Source organism: Citrus sinensis, chromosome 2 (genome assembly GCF_022201045.2).
Source record: "Citrus sinensis cultivar Valencia sweet orange chromosome 2, DVS_A1.0, whole genome shotgun sequence".
Classification (NCBI taxonomy): Eukaryota; Viridiplantae; Streptophyta; class Magnoliopsida; order Sapindales; family Rutaceae; genus Citrus; species Citrus sinensis.
In genome coordinates, this window is record NC_068557.1 from 26,090,182 (window position 1) to 26,110,530 (window position 20,349).

A 20,349-nucleotide genomic window follows, 5' to 3' on the forward strand; every position below is an offset into this window, starting at 1 on the left:
AAAATGTTAGTCAACCCACTTTATTTATCTTTTTTTTTTTTTTTATTATGCATCACTACATCTTTTTAGCCCATATAACTAGCTTCTACTTCAAACTATAGTTCCCTAAAATCAAGAAGGACTTTTATTAGGACGTAACGTAGGCTAGGGATATGGCTAACAAAGAAAGGAAATAAGGAAAACAAAGTGTATGTTTGAGAAAAATGCAGAATTTTTTTTTTTGGAACTTGCAAGGTGGATTTCACCTATTATTGTTATTTTTATTCTTTTGAAACAACAACTTTTGTTTTTATTTTTTTGTTTTTTTTTTTTGCTTTTATTTGGCATAACTTCACTGAACAACATAATTATTTACATTTTCTCAAACATAAATAGGTGATGGAACTTAAAAGACATTGGGTAATACTCCAAATCGGAGTGGGTCAAGATGATAAGTTGACAAAGAAAAGGTTTTTGTTCTTTTTTTTTTTTTTTTTTTTTAAAGGCTCAAAAGGGGTAACTATGGATATTTAATAAAAGGGATGGCTAGAAAGGCTCAAACGGATCAAAGATGGCCTTTCCATCGTCTTTTAGGGCTCTAAATAATTATCCATATCTACTAGTTAGATGGGCCTCCCAATGTAGCAACACACATTTTTTTTTTTTTTAATTTTACCATATATATATTTTTTTTAAAGGGTTAACTTAAAAGAAATCTAGAGATCGTGTATAAAATAATAAACTGCTAAGCTGTATAGAGAATGGGCAAAAGGGTTACTCTCCAAGAAAATGATAGGCTCAACTACTCACTTGGCACTTATTTATGACATGTTCATTCCTTCAAGCAACTCATATTTGTCTCCGACATCAACATGTAAAGTAGCAAACATAGCGTAACATCACTTAAGACCAAAGATAATACAAATACTAAAATTTGAAATTAATCATGTCATCCAATGTTAAAACAAATAACACAATTTTTTTTTTTTTTAAACAACATTCTACCCCCCAACCTATTCTAAACATGAAAGGAAAATATGCATGCAGAAATGTGAAAATGATGTAGAAAAATTAATTAGAAAAAGAATTTTTTTTTTTTTTAAACTAAGAAGATGCGTTTCTAGAGGCACTACACTCCATATTCAGCCATCTTCGACTCAAAAATTTGAAACTACATATTTATAAAGGAGAAAGAGGAAGAAAACAGGTTTTATTTTTTTTTTATTTTATTTTTTTTAAAACGATGAAGATGCGTTTCTAGAGTAACTACACTCCATATTCAGCCATCTTCAACATAAAATGTTAGCAACAGTTAGTTTCTACAACAAAAAATCAGTAAAAACTTAACCAAGATTCCACAATTGTCGACTATTCCCTCCCCCCAACCAGAACGAAACATTGTCCTCAATGTTTTAAAGGAAAGAAGTAGAGTTTAGAAGACATCACCTGGGTGGTGCAACACAGAAGAAAATATTTACAGGCGGAGAGTTAAATCTAATTTGTACTTCTTACTGCGGCTACTGTTACCATCATTATTTGGTCGCTCCAACACAAAGGTCCAGAGGTCTGGCTCCGGTTTATAAGCTTGTAACATATCAAGTAGCTCATTAGCAGTGTGAGCACAAATAAAGAGTTTTTTCACATTAGAAGGAATAAAATAGTTTTTTATTGCATGGTTAAGAAATGCGATAAAGCCATCATAAAAGTTATTGACATTTAACAAACCGATGGGTTTCTGGTGGATGTGCAGATGGGCCCAAGATGCTAGTGTCATAAGTACCTCTAGTGTTGCAAGATCTCCTGGAAGGAAAATAAAAGCATCAGCATGATTAAGCATTTCAGTTATTCTTTCTTGCATACTTGAGACGACTAACTCTTCTCCTGTTGATGAGTCAGACGAACTGCCCAATGGTTTTAGGACTCTTGGGATGATGCCTAACACTTGACTTCCTCTGATAAAAGCTGCTTCTGAGACCATTTTTGATAACCCTCGGTTACCTCCTCCATACACCAAATGTAATTTTCTCGCTGCTATGCTTCGACCAAGATCTATGGCTGCCTCAACGAACTCTTTATGTTTGCCATAGGTAAATCCAGAAAGCACACAAATGTTCTTGAATTGTCTATTGGGAGTAGCTGCCATTGTGATACTTCTCAAAAATAATTTGTGAGTGCTTGACAAAAGATAAATCACATTTAAGAATCTTGGTGACAATGGATCACAGCTGTGAATGAGGTAACATGTCAGTGTCAAATAACGCGTAAAGCACGTGGCTCGCGAGTCAAAAAGGAAACAATAAAAAGGAAAAAGCAAACAGTAATAAAATTATTAAAGACAATAATGCAAACAATAAAACAACAGTGAAATGAAATAAAATAACAGTAAAGTAAAAGGATATTTACACGTAGTTGCGACTGTGGCTCACATCTTCCTCTGGTTTTACGTCCAGAAACGGCTTGAACGCCCTCTATGGGTCGAGGATCGGCTTCCCATCCAGTTTTCTTATAAACTGACAAACAGGGTCGTTTATAGTCAGATTCCCGAGACTATATCGTGCATGCTCTTTCTGGAATAATGGCCATAACCGGAGAATCGCTCCTTGCACATATCCACTGGGATGCGTTTCAAGAGACAGAAGGATATCATCCAATGACTCCTTATTCAAGCCATCCCTAATGAATTGAATCTTATCTTCCCTGTTATCAGACAACATTCCTAAAGAACATGGGTTTCTATCGCAACTCATTCTGGCACACTTGTGACAAGCAACAGAAATTCTTCGAGCTCGTCGTTTTCTTGCGTAATTTCCTTTACCACAACCAGGCATGTATGCAATAAATTTAGGAGGTAACTCACCTGCCAATCGTACTTTAGCCTCGATTAACCAACGGATGTCTGCAGGTATGTTATTCCTCATGAGCAATCGCATGCGTTCAGACCGGGATTTATAGATTGTAAGGAGGGCATTCTGAGGAAGTGAAGGGAATCGCTTGTGAAGCTTTACTAAAATCTCGTTTCTATCCATACCTTCGCCTCAGAATATCAGTTATTATGGGAAACTGAAGTTAACCGACTTGATTGTCACGGAGTACCGTTATCCGCCACTTCACCGGGGTAACAAACTAAAGCACACAAACAGAAAAAAAATTAAAACACACAAAGAAAATTAAAATCGTCCTCTTATTGAATTTACCTCAAGCTCCAACTGGATGTCGTAAACACTTCTCTCAATGTCTTTGAGTTGGCGTTCTAAACCCTCAACATAGGCTACTAACTCTGGTGGTTGTAGAGCCCAAATGCGTTGTGTTTTACAAAATTGAATCTGCTTTTTGAGATGAGTTTTGACACGTTGAAGTGGTTTAAGAATGTTCAGGAGGAACGGTCTAAGTATGGTACTCATGATTAACAATGATAAGAAAAAAGAAAACTTAATGGTAAAACAAACACACTTATGCAAAAATAATTTCAATTAGCAAAAGACTAATAAAAAGAAAGAAAGAAAAATCAAATCAACAAAAAGAAAAAATCAATTCAAATCTGGTGGGTCACTCAAATTTATTTCGGTGTCTTCTCCATGTGGTTGGTACTCTAGATATGGCTTTAATCTTTGACCATTAACTTTAAACGTGACACCGTTCTTTGGGTCCTTAATTTCAATTGCCCCATGTGGAAAAACAGTATGAACAATAAAGGGACCAGACCATCGAGAGCGTAACTTACCTGGGAATAGGTGCAAGCGAGAATTGAATAAAAGCACTTTCTGACCTGGAGTGAATGATTTTCTCATAATGTGCTTGTCATGAAAGACTTTCATTCGTTGCTTGTAAATCTTGGCATTTTCGTATGCATCATTGCGAATTTCTTCAAGTTCTGTCAGTTGTAATCTTCTTTCTGAGCTGGCTTGTTGCATGTCAAAGTTGAATTTCTTGATGGCCCAATATGCACGATGCTCGAGTTCCACAGGTAGGTGGCAAGCTTTTCCATACACTAGCCTGTAGGGTGACATCTCAATCGGGGTCTTGAAAGCCGTTCTATATGCCCATAATGCATCATCAAGTCGTAATGACCAATCTTTCCTGTCTGGCCTCACCGTCTTTTCTAATATGTGCTTTATTTCTCGATTGGAGATCTCAACTTGGCCACTGGTTTGCGGATGATACGGGGTCGCCACTTTGTGTGTGATTGAATACTTTGTCAAAAGAGCCTTGAATGCTTTGTTACAAAAGTGGGCACCACCATCACTGATTATCGCTCGAGGGAATCCAAAGCGTGAAACAATGTTGCTTTTCAAAAATCCTATCACCACTTTGTGATCATTGGTTCTGCATGGAATTGCTTCAACCCATTTCGATACGTAGTCAACAGCAACCAATATGTATTGATGGCCAAAAGAAGGGGGAAAGGGTCCCATGAAGTCGATACCCCATACGTCAAAAATCTCAACCACTAAAATTGGATTTAGTGGCATCATGTTCCTTCGTGTAATGCTCCCCATTCGTTGACACCTATCACATGAAGAACAGAAAGTGTAAGCGTCTCGAAATATAGTTGGCCAATAGAAACCACATTGTAAAACTTTTGTAGCTGTTTTCTTAGCACTAAAATGGCCTCCACACGCTTGTTCATGGCAGAATGAAAGGATATTTTGAATTTCACTTTCTGGGACACATCGCCTAACAATTTGATTTGCACAATACTTGAACAAATACGGGTCATCCCAAAAGAAATTCTTTATTTCCGCAAAGAATTTAGCCTTGTCTTGCTTGGTCCAATGCTCTGGAAGTTTACCTGTAACAAGATAATTAACTATATCAGCATACCAAGGTAATACTTCCACATTCATTAATTGTTCATCTGGAAATGACTCATTCAATGGTAATGGTTCCATAATTGTGTCAAAATGGAGACGAGAGAGGTGGTCCGCCACAACATTTTCTGTGCCTTTCTTATCCTTGAATTCCAAGTCGAATTCCTGCAAAAGTAACACCCAACGAATTAGTCTAGCTTTTGCATCTTTCTTTGTGAGAAGATATTTAAGAGCAGCATGATCTGTGAATATAATTATTTTACAACCAATGAGATAAGATCGAAATTTCTCTAATGCAAACACTACTGCTAGCATTTCTTTTTCAGTAGTTGAATAGTTCAACTGTGCATCATTCAATGTCATACTAGCATAGTAAATAACATGGGGAATTCGATCAACTCTTTGTCCTAAAACTGCTCCTACTGCATAATCAGATGCATCACACATAAGCTCAAATGGTAAGCTCTAGTTTGGGGCCTGAATGATGGGTGATGATGTCAACAATTGCTTTAATTTTTCAAAAGCCATAAGACATGAATCATTAAAGATAAAAGGTACATCCTTAGCAAGTAAATTGCATAAGGGTCTAGAAACTTTGCTAAAATCTTTAATGAAACGTCTATAGAAACCAGCATGCCCAAGGAAAGATCTTACTTCTCTGACTGTTTTGGGTGGAGGAAGATTAGAAATTAGATCCACCTTGGCTTTGTCAACCTCAATACCTTTGCTTGAAATGATGTGACCGAGAACAATACCTTGTTTTACCATAAAATGGCACTTCTCCCAATTTAAGACTAAGCTCTTCTCGGTACATCTCTGCAGAACTAGCGTTAGATGATGTAAACATTGATCAAACGAGTCACCAAAGACAGAAAAATCATCCATAAAGACTTCAAGGAATCGTTCAACCATATCAGAAAAAATGCTCAACATGCATCGTTGGAATGTAGCAGGTGCATTACATAATCCAAATGGCATTCTCCTATATGCAAAAGTGCCAAAAGGGCAAGTGAAAGTAGTTTTCTCCTGATCTTTTGGTGCTATGGGAATCTGATTATATCCTGAATAACCATCTAGAAAGCAATAAAATTCATGGCCTGCTAATCTATCAAGCATTTGATCAATAAATGGTAAAGGAAAATGGTCTTTACGTGTGACAGAATTCAACTTTCTATAATCAATGCATACACGCCATCCTGTAGTTACTCTAGTTGGTATCAATTCATTATCAGCATTGGTAACTACTGTGACTCCTGACTTTTTGGGGACGACTTGTACAGGACTGACCCATGAACTATCAGAAATTGGGTAAATGATACCTGCATTTAATAGCTTAAGGACTTCTGTTCTAACAACTTCTTTCATATTAGGATTTAACCGACGTTGCATTTCCCTAGTAGATTTAGCATTTTCATCAAGGTGAATGTAATGCATGCAGTCTACTGGATTTATACCTTTGATGTCTGCTATGGTCCATCCTAATGCTCCTTTGTGCTCTTTTAAAACATCCAACAACTTACCTTTTTGTTCCTCATTTAGGGATGATGAGATGATTACCGGCAGAGTACTTTCTTCTCCCAAAAATGCATATTCCAATGTGTTGGGCAATGGTTTGAGCTCGAGTTTCGGTGGTGATTCTGATGATGGGATGAGTTTCTTCTCTAATGGTGCTAGTTGTTCAACTCTTGACTTCCATTTATTAGTGTCCATGTATGGTGCTGAGTCAAGCAGGGAGTTGACCTCATTGACCGATCTGTCAATATCAAAATCCAAACCAAAGTGAGTTAAACATGTTTGTAAAGGATCATCACTAAGGTTTGAAAGAAATGTGTCATCAACTAATGCTTCAATTAAATCCACATCAACAATTCCATCATCTGCACTGTGAGGTTGTTTGGCAATGTTGAAAATGTTTAGCTCCATAGTCATGTTGCCGAAGGACAACTGCATATTTCCAGTCCTGCATTGAATGTGAGCATCCGCAGTTGCCAAGAAAGGTCGGCCTAGGATAATGGGGATGTGCTTCCTTGAGTCCTGTATTGGTTGAGTGTCAATTACAATGAAATCAACAGGAAAATAAAACTTGTCTACCTGGATAAGCACGTCCTCCACAATACCACGAGGTATTTTTGTGGACCGATCTGCAAGTTGTAACACCACTGGAGTTGGGTGTAATTCTCCCAGTCCAAGTTTCACAAATACTGAATAAGGCAACAAATTTACACTAGCTCCTAAATCCAACAAAGCATTCTCAATTGTGTGGTTCCCTATACTACATGAGATAGTGGGGGAGCCTGGGTCTTTGCATTTTAAAGGAATTTTATGTTGGAGTATAGAACTAACGTTTTCTGTTAAAAATGCCTTCTTTTGAACATGCATATTTCTCTTTTTAGTACACAAATCTTTAAGAAACTTGGCATAAGATGGAACTTGTTTAATAGCATCAAGTAAAGGGATGTTGACACTTACCTGTTTGAAGATTTCGAGAATCTCACCTGTGGATTTTCCCTTCTTTCCTTTCGCTAACCTCTGAGGAAATGGAGCTTTGGGAACGTATTCTCGTGGGTTGGTTTCTTCTTTTTCCTCCGGTGGTGAGTCCTCAACATTCACAGGTACAATTTGATTTTCTTTTGTCACCGGCATCTCCACTTTGTTGTCGACTTCCTTTCCTTTTCGCAAGGTCATGACTGCTTTGACCTCTCCATGCTGTTGTGGTGAACTGGTACTTGCTTCATGTACTCCTTTAGGATTAGGCACTAGTTGACTTGGAAATTTTCCTTTCTCAACAGTCATTGCCAAGGTCTGAACTGAAGAAGCAAGTTGTCCCACCATCTTCTCGAGGCTTGAAACTGATTGAGCTTGTGAGTTGAAGCCTGCTCTCAACTCATTTCGTAGTCCATCAATGGTGCGGTTCTGTTGCTCAATTGTGGAGTGAGTAAGATTCTTGAGATTCTGGAATGAATCCTCCCATGGTCTGGGTTGAGAGTAGTTCTGGTTCTGATTGTATGGTCTGAATGGTGGCTGAGAGGCTTGAGGATTTTGAGGAATTTGTTGCATTGGTGGAGCTGGAGCTGCTGGTCCATTCTGTTGGAATCCTTGAGACCATGAAAAATTGGGGTGGTCTCTCCATCCAGGGTTATATGTGTTGGAGTATGGGTTGTAATTAGATGGCTTTCTCATTACACCTATGGCATTGGCTTGATCTGGATATGAGTCAGGGTCATGTGATTCTGTTGATTTAGCAGTCGATAACGATGCTATTTGTCGAGCAAGACCTTCAACCATCTCCTTGACTTCTTTGATTCCCGAAGTTGACTCGCCAATTTGAACCTCATTTACTCCCTTAATTCTTCTGGTATTCCTGAGTGATCGACTCCGTTGTTGGGAATTATCCGCTTGTCGCTGGAAAAACTCCCAAATTTCTGATGCACTTTTTGACATTAGCTCTCCTCCACTTGTTGCCATTAGCCATTCTTGCACATTCGGCAATAATCCCTCCAAAAAGTATTGGCATTGGTGCCATTTCTCGTACCCATGATGTGGACACTTCAAGAGTAGTCCATTGAATCGCTCCCAAGTTTCGAAAAACTGCTCGTCCTCTCTTTGTGTAAACTCTGAAATTTCCCTGCGAATAGAATTGGTTTTATGCACTGGGAAATATTTATTTAGAAATTTTGTAACCATTTGTTCCCATGATGCAATGCTATTAGCAGGCAATGTATTAAGCCATGAACGAGCTCTATCCTTTAAAGAAAATGGGAATAATCTGAGTTTAACATCATCGTCTGAAAAATTTTCATATTTAAAAGTTTGACAAATGGTATGAAAATCATTCAGATGATTATATGGGTCCTCATTTTCTAGGCCATAGAATGTGGGGAGACAATTTAGCACACTAGGTTTTAATTCAAAACTCCTAACAGCTACATTTGGGTATCTTATACATGATGTGCTCAAATTAGCTAAGGGACTAAAATAGTCCTTAAATGGCCTCTCCTGTGGTGCTTGTAAATCCATTCCAAATTTATTAATGTGCTTTTGTGTGCGAAGTGTTTTCTCAAGTTCAAGGTCTATAGGTTCAAGATTAGGTAATAATGACCTACGACCATGCATGCAAAATAAAATAAAAATAAAAATAAAGATGAGAACAAAACAAATAAAAATAAAGAAGAGGGAGAAATTACGATACTAACCTTATTGCGTTATTACAACCTTTCTATAAAAATACACAAAAACAAATACGTGAAATAAATTAACTAAAAATTAAATTAATAAAATAAACAAAAATTACAAAGAAAAAATAAATTGAAAATTAAATTACAGAATTTTAAAGAAGAGAAAAAGAAAAGAAATACTAACCTTTAAATGTAGATTTACTTTTTTTTTTTAATAAAAAAAAATACAAGAAAACAATTTAAAAAAATTTATTCACAAAAATTAATTCTATGAATTAAAATTACTTACCTCCCCGGCAACGGCGCCAAAAACTTGTTGTGCAAATTTTAATGAACTCGCAAGCGCACGAATCTATTGTAGTGTAGATCAATGGTGACGAGTGTCGATCCCACGAGGAGGTGGATTTTAATTGTGTATAGAATTAATTTTGCAAAATGGGTGGTTGGAATTGTGGTGGAAGTGATTTAAAATATGCTAAAATTGGAATTGCAATGGCGAGAATAAATTGTAGAGAAAATCGATTAAATTGACGTACTTGGGTATCTGGATCCGTATCAACATGCATCATGGGCTAAATAATCCGTATTAATGCCAATTAAATCATGATGGGGGAATCCACACATCATGAACCACGCTCTAATCAATATGGTGCTAAGGGCTTATCGTGCCAAATAATAATAACCTTATACTAGAGAGCCGGTGTAACCAAGGCGGTATCTAGACAAGATCAGTATTATTTGTCGACGAGAAGTCAAAACATCCACAAAAACTAGAGGGGAAGAGAAAATAAATTTACCAAATTAAGCCCATGACACATGTTGAGACTTCACCTTCAACCCAAGCTTGAAAGAAAATTAGCCACTCATAATTGAACTAGGGGCAAAATGGGAATTTATTAAAATACGAAGAAAATACAAGATGGAGAGGGAATTACAGAAAATGGATCCCAAAAATGGATTCAGAGATATCAAATTAGGGGGGGGAGGCCCCCTTTTTATAGATACATGGAGTAAATCATGGCCATCGGATTAAAAACAGTTTGGACGCTCAGGATTGCGCCACGTCATCAGTCAACAGTCCACGGTTTGACCACGCGGATGAACAGTAACACGGTTTGACCCGGATGAACAGTAACGCGGTTTGGTTGAAAATAATCCTGTGTGATGCATGCACCGTACGCGAGATTTTTCGTCCACTGATATGCTGCCACGTCACCGTCAACAGTACATAAGAATTTTAGTCCAACAGGATCGTGACACCTCATCAGTCAATGCCACATCATCGGTCAATGCCACGTCATCGATCCGTCTTTGTGAACAGTGTCGTGAACAGTAACGTAGACAGTACCGTATACGTGAATAGTACCGTACATGTGAATAGTGCCATTTTTCCTTTTATGCTCCTCCTAAGGTTTTCGACCGTCCTGAGTTCAAAAGTGATGTCCGTTTTGCCGTCTGATCTCTCCTTTATTGTGAAATGACTATAATGCCCCTAAAATACATAAAATACTTAATTAAAATAACACACACGTAATTACATCACAAGAAGGTTAAATACATAAAAGTAAGGGTTGTTAGTAAGACTTGAAATGTAAAATGACGGTTTTCTCCTTTATAAATATGCATTTTCTAACACTCAACAATGATCTCTATTCCATGCTTCTATTCCAGTGTAAATAAACAACATACTCCCACTCCCACTCCACACTTCCAATCCTAGGATTTTCACTCCTCAGGATTCACAATCCAATCCAAAAAGTAAACGCAGCCTAAGTTAAAATGTTGTGTCCAACAGTCCAAGTTAGACTGAGCCTGCAGTTAGTTAGAGGGTGCCCGAGCTTCTTAAGAAGCAGGTTCGGCCCAGCCCGTACAGCTGATTTCTCATGAAGCATATAGTAACAACATAGCAATGGTATATTTAAAAACTTGGGTACAAAAATTGATATTCCAACGAAAATGATATATGATGTGGTTTTATTGTAAATTGTTGTGTGTCAAGTCAAGTAGTTACTAATCTTATTATTTTAGTAGAATATGATGTTTTGTGTAATAATATGTATTTACTATTTCAATTAAAATATAAGTATGTAATTCTATTTTGTAAAAATAATATTAGAAATCTCAATATTTAAATCTCACTATTATGCGTCACTTATCTATTATAAGATGAATTTTATAATTTATAAAATTATTTAATTACTATTTAATAAAACTCAAACGAATACTTAAATGTTTTGATGTGTAGCATTGTTGATCACTTGATCTTGTAATGTATGGCACTACGATGGACGGGGAGCCCTCTTAAGGCATATTTTCTTTTTTTCACTTTGGCCCCTTCAAGTATTAGTTATTTTCATTATACTCAACAGCTTTAACTGTACTTTTTTTTGTTTTGACCTCTACAAATTTTGTTTCATTTCATTATAGCCCCGAACTTCTACAGTTCCCGCACTATTTACTCACTTGTCTCATGGTCTATCCCATTAGCAAATTCCTCGCGTTTGCTTACCCGTCCAAGTTCGTCCTTCCTAAATCACTATCACGAATTGAAGACTAGAAAATTTGAACACCTCATTTACAAATATAATTTAATTGATCAAATTAATCAAACGGTCCACAATAAAAAAGAAATGTGAGATTATGTGTGTAGGGCCCATTTGTTAAGGCAGGACACGTCCGGTCTCTTCTTTCCTTGTTTTTTTTTCCCCTCTTTTGACTCGGCACTCACTACTCTCTGTCTAGAATTCACTTCGAAACTCAACGTTTTATCCTTCTCTCTCAACCTCATTTGATCCATCTTTTGGGGTTTACGCTTTAAAAGGTATGTGATATAAGACGAGATATTATAAAACAGAAAAAAAATCTTTTCAATTATGTTTCTGTTTCTTTTTATTTTAAATTTCGCATTGACTATAAACTCTTTAATCTAAATGACTAATTCAATGCGTTTGTTTCTTTTATTGTGGCATTTGTGTATTGGGGGGATTTAATATAGGTTTTGATGTTTAGATGACGGCTCTGGTTTCTTATTAATTTTTGTTTAGAGGAAAAACGTATGTTTAGCAGAAAGTTTCACAATTCCATCAAATCCAATTTACTGATTCAAAAAAAAATAAAAGGAGAGAGAAAGGTAGCAAGCTTATTCATAGTCCTTTTCCATCAGTGACTGAATGGAGAGTAGCTAATTGTGGTGAATCTTGAGATGCCATTGAATATAATTACTTATAATACGTAGGCCTCCTTAAATAGTCAGTGATGAGGGTTATACCATTGCTGCAGACTGGCAAAAACAGGTGGCTGTATGAGTTACGTTACAGCTTTTGTCTGCAAAGAGGCTGATAATTTTGATAATGACTTCGAGAGCAATCTTGCGGAGGAAGAATTTCCTCTTCAATTATCTAAATCGACCTACTTACTTGACTCGGGGATTGCCTAGTTTTGAGTATGGGCACACTACTGCGTCTAATTACTTTGAACGATCAAGCTTGGTTGGATTTTCAATTCATTCATCTGAAGATACTGATGGTGGACAGGAAGGAGGTTTATCTCGAGTCACCAAGGATGAGCTATCAAAACCTTTACCAGTTGGTTTTCTCAAACATGACTTTTTTCAGATGTCAAACTTTAAGTATGGAGTCGGAAGAGTTAGTTTTATTTCTCCATTGCAAGCTAGTCTGATTTCCCAATCTGTACGTTATGGGTCCACTGCAACAGCTGGTCAGCCTGAAAGGGACAGAAATGAGCAGCTGGCCACTAAACAGATAAAAGAAGCTTCACCAGAGGACTGTGACCAAGCTGTTGAAGGTTTGAGTACAGTAAAAGCAAAAGCAACAGCAAAAGCTAAGCAGATGCAAGACATTCAAAAGAGTGCTAAATCTGTAGTGCAGAGAGTATGGGCTGCACTACTGGGTATTGGTCCTGCTTTGAGAGCTGTTGCTTCTATGAGCAGGTTCAGACTTTGCTGTTCAAGTTCTAATTACATTAGATTTATGCTTTTATAAGCCGTCTAACACTTTTTTACATTCTATGTCATCTTTCAGGGAAGACTGGGCGGTGAAACTCCGCCATTGGAAGGATGAATTCAAATCTACCATGCAGCACTATTGGTTAGGTACAAAATTACTCTGGGCAGATATTAGGATAAGCTCGAGGTTATTGTTGAAGCTAGTCAATGGGAAGGGTCTTTCTAGAAGGGAGAGGCAACAACTCACTAGGACCACTGCTGATATTTTTAGGCTGGTTCCAGTTGCTGTTTTTATTATAGTTCCTTTCATGGAGTTCTTGCTTCCAGTATTCCTCAAGTTATTTCCCAACATGTTGCCATCAACTTTTCAGGACAAGATGAGAGAAGAGGTAATGGTTGGAATAATTGTCGCAAGATGCTTGATTGCTTTAGCATTCATCACAGTCTTCATACTTAAACTTGGTAGCCTCAATCTAAGCATATTCAAATAGGAATACATGTCTGCTTGTATTCTTTACATGTAATAATACTTTAAGTTCTGCTCCAAACTATCATAAAGGGGAATGCAGTTTCAATATAATATTTTGACTTTCAGGAGGCATTGAAAAGAAGGCTAATTGCTAGAATAGAATATGCAAAGTTTCTTCAAGACACTGTGAAAGAAATGGCAAAGGAAGTTCAAAACTCACGAGGTGGTGATATTAAGAAAACAGCTGAAGATCTTGATGAATTTATGAACAAGGTGATAATTGATTCTTTCTTTTACTAACAAGGAAAGGGGGTTTTCCTTTCAATCGACTGCTCTCAAGCTGGCAATAATTTATTTGAGACTCTATTCTGCTGTTTGGACAGGTTAGAACTGGTGCTGGTGTTTCTAATGATGAAATATTAGCTTTTGCCAAGCTATTTAATGATGAGCTTACTTTAGATAACATTAGCAGGTTAGTGCTGTGTAAGCATTCCTGCAATCTTCAGGGTCATGCTGCCATTGGGTTTATCATCATTTTGCTTCGGTTAGTAACCCAATGAATAAATTGGTGAATGCAACTTTTTGGTTGATGAATGCAGGCCTCGGTTAGTAAATATGTGCAAGTATATGGGAATCAGCCCTTTTGGGACTGATGCATATTTACGTTATATGCTTCGGAGAAGACTACAGGAGTAAGACATTTCTTTTCTTGATATTTTCTACTGTTCCACCCTTTGTTTGGATCAGATTCTTTCAATTTTAATTATGTATTTTGAAGGTTATTTTTGTGGTGGACTGCACTGATCAAGTGCCGCTGAACAATAGATAGTCTAGTTTTTGACAAATTATTGCATCATTTTCTTGGATATTCTTAATTCAAGAATTCATAAGGAAAGAGAAGCTAGAGATGATCTGGAGAGCATATATTTTGGTCTTCGGACAATTTTTAAGCAATTGTTTGTGCTTTGAATTCAGAGAAGCTCCTTTTGTGCGAATAGTAAAGATTTTTGTGTTTGTAAATGTCCTGTAGTTAATAATTTCTTTCAAATCTATTTGTTGTATGTTATCATGAGTGGATCATGACTCCCACATCTATGTTATGTCCTGTAATATGTTGAACATTTTGTTCATGATGACAAAACTTAAGCACAAAAAACGTGAATAATTAAAATTACTTACGAAATTAATTACTCATAGTTTATGGAAAGATTTCATATATGTTGAATTTTCTTGAGATTTGAGGAATATTGCCATATTTTAGAGCTCTGGAGGCAAGAGTTCTCCAAATTCTTTTAGATTTACTTCTGATGCAATTTTAAGTTAACAATTAATTACTAGCACAATAAAAAATCATGTTGGGTTTGGCAGGATAAAGAATGATGATAAGATGATTCAAGCTGAGGGAGTGGAGTCTCTTTCGGAAGCAGAGCTTCGTCAAGCCTGTAGAGATCGAGGCTTATTAGGATTACTTTCGGTAGAGGAAATGCGGCAACAGGTAAATGCTCAATCATGCTATTACATATTGTTTTTATAGACTCTCAATAGAAACCAGGCTATGTATCATTTGTGTAAAAAATTCTTGGGTTTGTATCCAAAAGTCTAATCTTCCTTGATTTTCACAATCCGTGAGCCCACATTTCCTTTCTTTTCATTTAATTAGCATTTCCAACAAAAATTCTGGTGTCTTAACAAGCCAAGCTGGCTGGACTCAATATAAGCTAGGTGGGCTGATGAGTACCAATATGTTGTACCTATTTGTCAAACACAAACAAACAAGGAACAAAATTATATCACAGCAGCTTTAGTAGTTCTGTTGGTTTATGATATCTTTTACTACTAACTTTAGATATTAAAATGGCTTTCTGTCAAGCGTCATGATATTAAATCAATTTTATATTGATCATGATCTTAATTTGAATACGAATGGCAACAGGTGCTGAAGTGAATGAAAACAGCTTTCTAGTAAAAAAGAAAGCCTATCGGATTTTCTTTTAGAAGTTGTGTATTGGACCTACCCTTTTGCAGTAAACCTCATTTATGAGTTCTGGAACTTCTGTAATAGCTGGGGACTGTAGTTTCTTCAAGTTTATTATATTGTTTTCTGTGTCAAACCTCTATTATCCTGGCCTTAAAGTCATTACTTCTCTTTGCAGTTGCGTGATTGGCTGGATTTGTCTCTCAATCACTCTGTACCATCTTCTCTTTTGATTCTTTCTAGGTAACTTAAAGCTTCTGTTGTTAGGGTTTGTTTTCAGACATAATGCCAGATTTATATATTTATTGTCATTTTTGTAATCTCTGCAGAGCCTTCTCTGTGTCTGGAAAAGTTAGGCCTGAGGAAGCTGTTCAAGCTACACTCTCCTCCCTTCCAGATGAGGTTGTGGATACGGTTGGGGTTACAGCTTTGCCATCTGAAGATTCTATTTCAGAAAGGAGAAGGAAGTTGGAGTTCCTAGAAATGCAGGAAGAACTGATAAAGGTTTTTCATATAATGCTTTATTTACGTTTGCAGTTTATTTTGGGTAAAAAAAATGTTGCTTCTATGATGTTCGGGCCTCCTTGTTAGGGCTTGGGAACTGGTTTTTCTTTAATATTATAGGTCTAGTTTCTATGATTCACTTGCTTAGAGTTTCTATTATTTTTTAACATTTTATTGATGCATTCTTTTTGTTAATAAATTCTCTTTGTTTTTTATCACAATATTTATATGTGTGTGTGTGTGTGTGAGAATCTATTGATTAATAAACTTGTGCTTCACTCTTTTTCTGTGATGAAATTTGTTAATTTAGCAAATTTCAGTGTATAATTTTGAATTGAATTTGTGGATTTATAACTGTTGAATGGGAGGGATTATTCCCTTAGGTAAGATTGATTTGTCCATGGCTTTAGATTACGAATAGTCATTTCAAAAAATCTCATTCTTGCGAGGTCCCTCCCTCCGTCTGGGCTGTTCCCTCATCTGGATTGTCCTGTCTATGCACTATTCCAAATCTTGTGTGACCTTTTCCCCATTTTGGACAAAAACCTAAACACTCCATGACAAAATCTCATTGTGCACAAAAGTTTTTTCCCGTTGCATACTGAATCTTCAAGTCAATCTTTATGTATTGAAAAGTGCTGAGTATCAATGCTTTGCTACTTAGCCATTTCTTTTGGATATTGGAAATGTTGCGCTGGTAGCAGAGGCAGTACATGAGGTGTCTTTAGTTTAGATTATCGATTAAATTGTACTCTCAATGTTCAGTTGAACTATTGTATATGAGAATTAGAAATTCAGAATTCTGATGTCAATAATACCTGTTTATTTTGCTGTTCATAAATTTGGGAAATATGTTATGAACTTATGGTTGGTTTGAGAGGGTTCTGATGTGACCTTTCTGCTAGGGATAATTTTATCCAATAGTGTAATGCATAGTAATATGCCTGGGAAAGACAGGTAAGTTTTAGTCGTGAAGAGTCTACTCTCCACCCTAGTCAACTTGTAATAAAGGTATTAACTGAAATTGGAAGAAATCCCAACACTTTCATAAGCACGTTTACTTACAAGTCTTAAAGCTCATTCATTAAATAGACTTTGTAACACTTTTGAAGTTTTTGCTTTTATCTGGGGTGCAATGTCTTAATTTCCTTGCTGTTCTTAAGAATTAAATTGATTTATAGGAGGAGGAAGAGGAAGAGGAAGAAGAGCAAGCCAAGATGAAGGAAGCTGTTAGGAGCCGAAAGGATGTTGCGTTGGAAGAAATGACGGATCCAACTGCTAAAGAAGCACAAGAACAAGCAAAAGCTAAAACATTGGAGAAACATGAGCAGCTTTGTGAGCTCAGTCGTGCATTGGCTGTCTTAGCTTCTGCATCTGTAAGAATTAAGAACAGTTATAGATCACTTGTCAATTGTCATGTGTCATGTTTCATATGTGTTGGCATCTGCTAAGACTCTTGACTCGCTTTTTCTGCTGCTTATTCAGTCTGTTAGCCGTGAACGTGAAGAGTTTCTGAGACTTGTCAATAAGGAGGTATGTGGGATTAATTTGTATAGACAAAGTGTGTTAATACAATTTAGATCCAAATTCCTTGAATAATGGTATTTACTTTAATTAAAAGTCATTTATGATTCAAAAAGCTGAGGGTGATGTTATATAAACGTTTTTTAATAGTAATTTCTTTTATATACTAAATTATACTGCTATATGCAAATGTTGATTGTGATTCTTGCTTCCACACATTTTCCTAGATAGACACTTAGTAGTCAAAAATCACAAAACAAGACCCTGAAGTTGTATTGCTCTTTCTTCATTTAACGAAGTACTTATCTGTCTTTTTCGTTTCTCTGCTGCTATGACCATTCCAGATTGAACTTTATAACAGTATGGTAGAAAAAGATGGTAAAGTAGGTGAAGAAGAAGCTAAAAAGGCATACAGAGCTGCCAGGGAGGAGACTGACCAAGATGCTGGGGAGGATGTTGATGAGAAGGTTTCTTCAGCACTTATAAACAGGGTACATATTTGCGGATACTCTTATGTTATGATAAGCGCCAATCATTATCATTCTGGTGTTAATTTAATAGCTATCTGCTTCAGGGATATAACACATCCAACATTATCTAAATGTGACTGTTCATTTGATTTTCAAATTTCAGGTAGATGCTATGCTTCAAAAGCTTGAAAAAGAAATTGATGATGTTGATGCCAAAATTGGAGATCGTTGGCGGTTGCTTGATAGGTTGTTTAATGGCTCTTGAAAATAAATATCTTGAAATACGATTCTATTGTTATGCATTTATCTGCAGTCATTGTATGTGCATTTAGAAAAATTGTTAAATCTGTTCAGGCTCCCAGTTCTCCGTTTCAAGCCTTATATTTTTCTTGTCGGCTCCATTTGCAATGGAGATGTATATTCCTCTTAGAAATAGACCTTAGTGATTGGTGTATCTGCCTCAGCATATCAGACTCTTTTTAGCATTATTGCCTCTTACTGTGTCCAATGCCTTGGTTCTAAGCCAACTCTTATTTATGTGAGATTTGGATGCCATTCCCTGAATGTGAGCTTGAATATGCACAAAATAAGAAATCCTAATGTATCTGTTCCAAGAGGTAGCAATCTTTTAATTCAGAAGGCCTATGATTTTTATTATTATTACTTTTGCAAAATTTCTTATCCTATTCATTTTCTTTTACTTGATCTAAAAAAAACATGTAATGTTGTTAATACCTATCTTCTGCATGTTTCTTCAAACCCCTATCCTTCTTTTCTCCTCTGGTTGAACCACCATGGACAAATTGTGGAAGTTTCTTTTGGCTGGTCTTACTCCCACTTCTATTGGAAAATCATATTTCCGTAGATTAAGTGTGACATTAGGAGAAAAAACTGAATCTATTAGAAGTTGCATGGTGTAGTTCTGTCCTCGTGACCATAATTGACCTCCTGCATATTTATTTTATACAAAATGAAGGTCCAGTTTATCTCATCTGTAAATTAGTTATTTCTTGTATAAGCCTTTTTCACTAGCAACTTATTATTTTCTAGAATTGCAAATAAATTATTTGTGTGATTTCTTACCAGAGATTATGATGGGAAAGTGACTGCTGAGGAGGTAGCATCTGCAGCTATGTACCTCAAAGACACCTTGGACAAAGAGGGCATCCAAGAACTTATAGCCAATCTTTCCAAAGATAGAGGTCAGGGGCAATTTCCCTCTTGTGGAACCTTATGCTACTCTTGTCACTTAATTACCTGCAATTATCAAATTTCTAAGTGCATGTCAACTTCATGGGTGGAACTAGATTCCGTTCTTTCTTTTCCCAAGCAGAGAAACATACCATTTCTTTGAATATTCTTTGGTTATACAATTGGGGTGCATTTCAATGTTCTGTGAGCTTTACTTACTAATATATATACTAATAATATATTAGTGCTTTCCTCATGTTATATTTGTCAATTGTTCATGATTGTGAACGGTGCAAAGTTTTCATTTTCATGTACTATTATCTGACCCCAATGCATATGTCCTATAGAAGAAAACTGGATCAGCGTTTCCATATGCTTGCATATTTCCTTAAAAACATTTTTCTTCCTATTTTTGTTGTATTATTGTTGACATGCTTGAGTATATACTCAATATGATTATTCAAACATCTTATATGAACTGGATGTCTCATTGGTGCTTGTTTTCCTGCAACAGAAGGAAAAATACTTGTCGAAGACATTGTTAAATTAGCCAGTCAAACAGAAGATACTGAAACAGCGGAAACAGGAAGGTCATAGAGATGTGCATCCCCCTTTTTTAAATCTTGTCAATTTGCAGTTTGTTTCTTTGGTTGGCTGATCAGTGAGAGCATCTAAGCATTTTACCCGAACATTGTGGGATGGGACAGCATCCACCTTTGTATCTATGAATCATGGAGGTTGAGGTTCTGTCCCGAATTAGAGGAAAGGTAAAGGAAACTTTTATTTTTTCCAGCAATGGAGGATGTGGTTGCTTTCTTACCACTATTGAAGATAATTACCTTAGAAGATAATCAAATACGGGTATAAACATCTTGTATCAATGCTATTTTGTTTCAATTTATGTCTTGTGTAGTTTGGCGCATATCAGGTTTCAGGAGGCTCCGAAAGTTGTATTAAAGCATCTCACTCAAACGGCCAGCTCAGATGGCCTAATCTATTTTACAACCTTAAATTTTTAGTTATAGAAGGTTCCAAAAGTTGTAGAATCCTATTTGTTATTCTCGTTGTCGCTCTCTTTTTTTTTTCTCAAAATAAAATAAAATAAAATGAAATAGAATAAAAACAAGGGGTCCAGCTATGTTGCAACAGTGGTACGGTACCACTGTTGCTTTCAGCCATTTAATCTTGCTAATGCAACTGTACAATTATAGATCCAATGACTGAAAGTAACAGTGGTACCGTACTACTGTTGCAACATAATTTTGTCCAAAAACAAGTTCATTTTATACA

At 36.4% G+C, this 20,349-nt stretch overlaps 1 protein-coding gene and 1 non-coding gene across 3 annotated transcripts; both read left to right on the plus strand.

The window, feature by feature from the left end:
• The first annotated feature begins 8,316 nt into the window (after positions 1-8,316).
• LOC127900508 (small nucleolar RNA R71) lies at positions 8,317-8,420 on the plus strand. Its single transcript, XR_008052691.1, has one exon. It is a non-coding gene; the product is annotated as a small nucleolar RNA R71 (small nucleolar RNA).
• A 3,197-nt stretch (positions 8,421-11,617) lies between these two features.
• On the plus strand, positions 11,618-20,105 carry LOC102623210 (uncharacterized). Of its 2 annotated transcripts, XR_003063742.2 has the most exons (16): positions 11,618-11,783; positions 12,242-12,911; positions 13,003-13,315; positions 13,522-13,668; positions 13,779-13,867; positions 13,995-14,087; positions 14,764-14,890; positions 15,549-15,613; positions 15,700-15,874; positions 17,056-17,250; positions 17,360-17,407; positions 17,743-17,889; positions 18,032-18,114; positions 18,955-19,070; positions 19,574-19,826; positions 19,973-20,105. XR_003063742.2 is itself a non-coding variant. In XM_052434834.1 (15 exons), the coding sequence occupies exons 2-15, from the start codon at positions 12,313-12,315 to the stop codon at positions 19,654-19,656; spliced, it is 2,280 nt and encodes a 759-aa protein (XP_052290794.1). In that variant the 5' UTR covers positions 11,618-11,783; positions 12,242-12,312; the 3' UTR covers positions 19,657-20,105. The 2 variants fall into 2 exon arrangements, 1 of the variants encoding a protein (XP_052290794.1); XM_052434834.1 differs by having other exon boundaries at positions 19,574-20,105.
• The last annotated feature ends 244 nt before the right edge of the window (positions 20,106-20,349 follow it).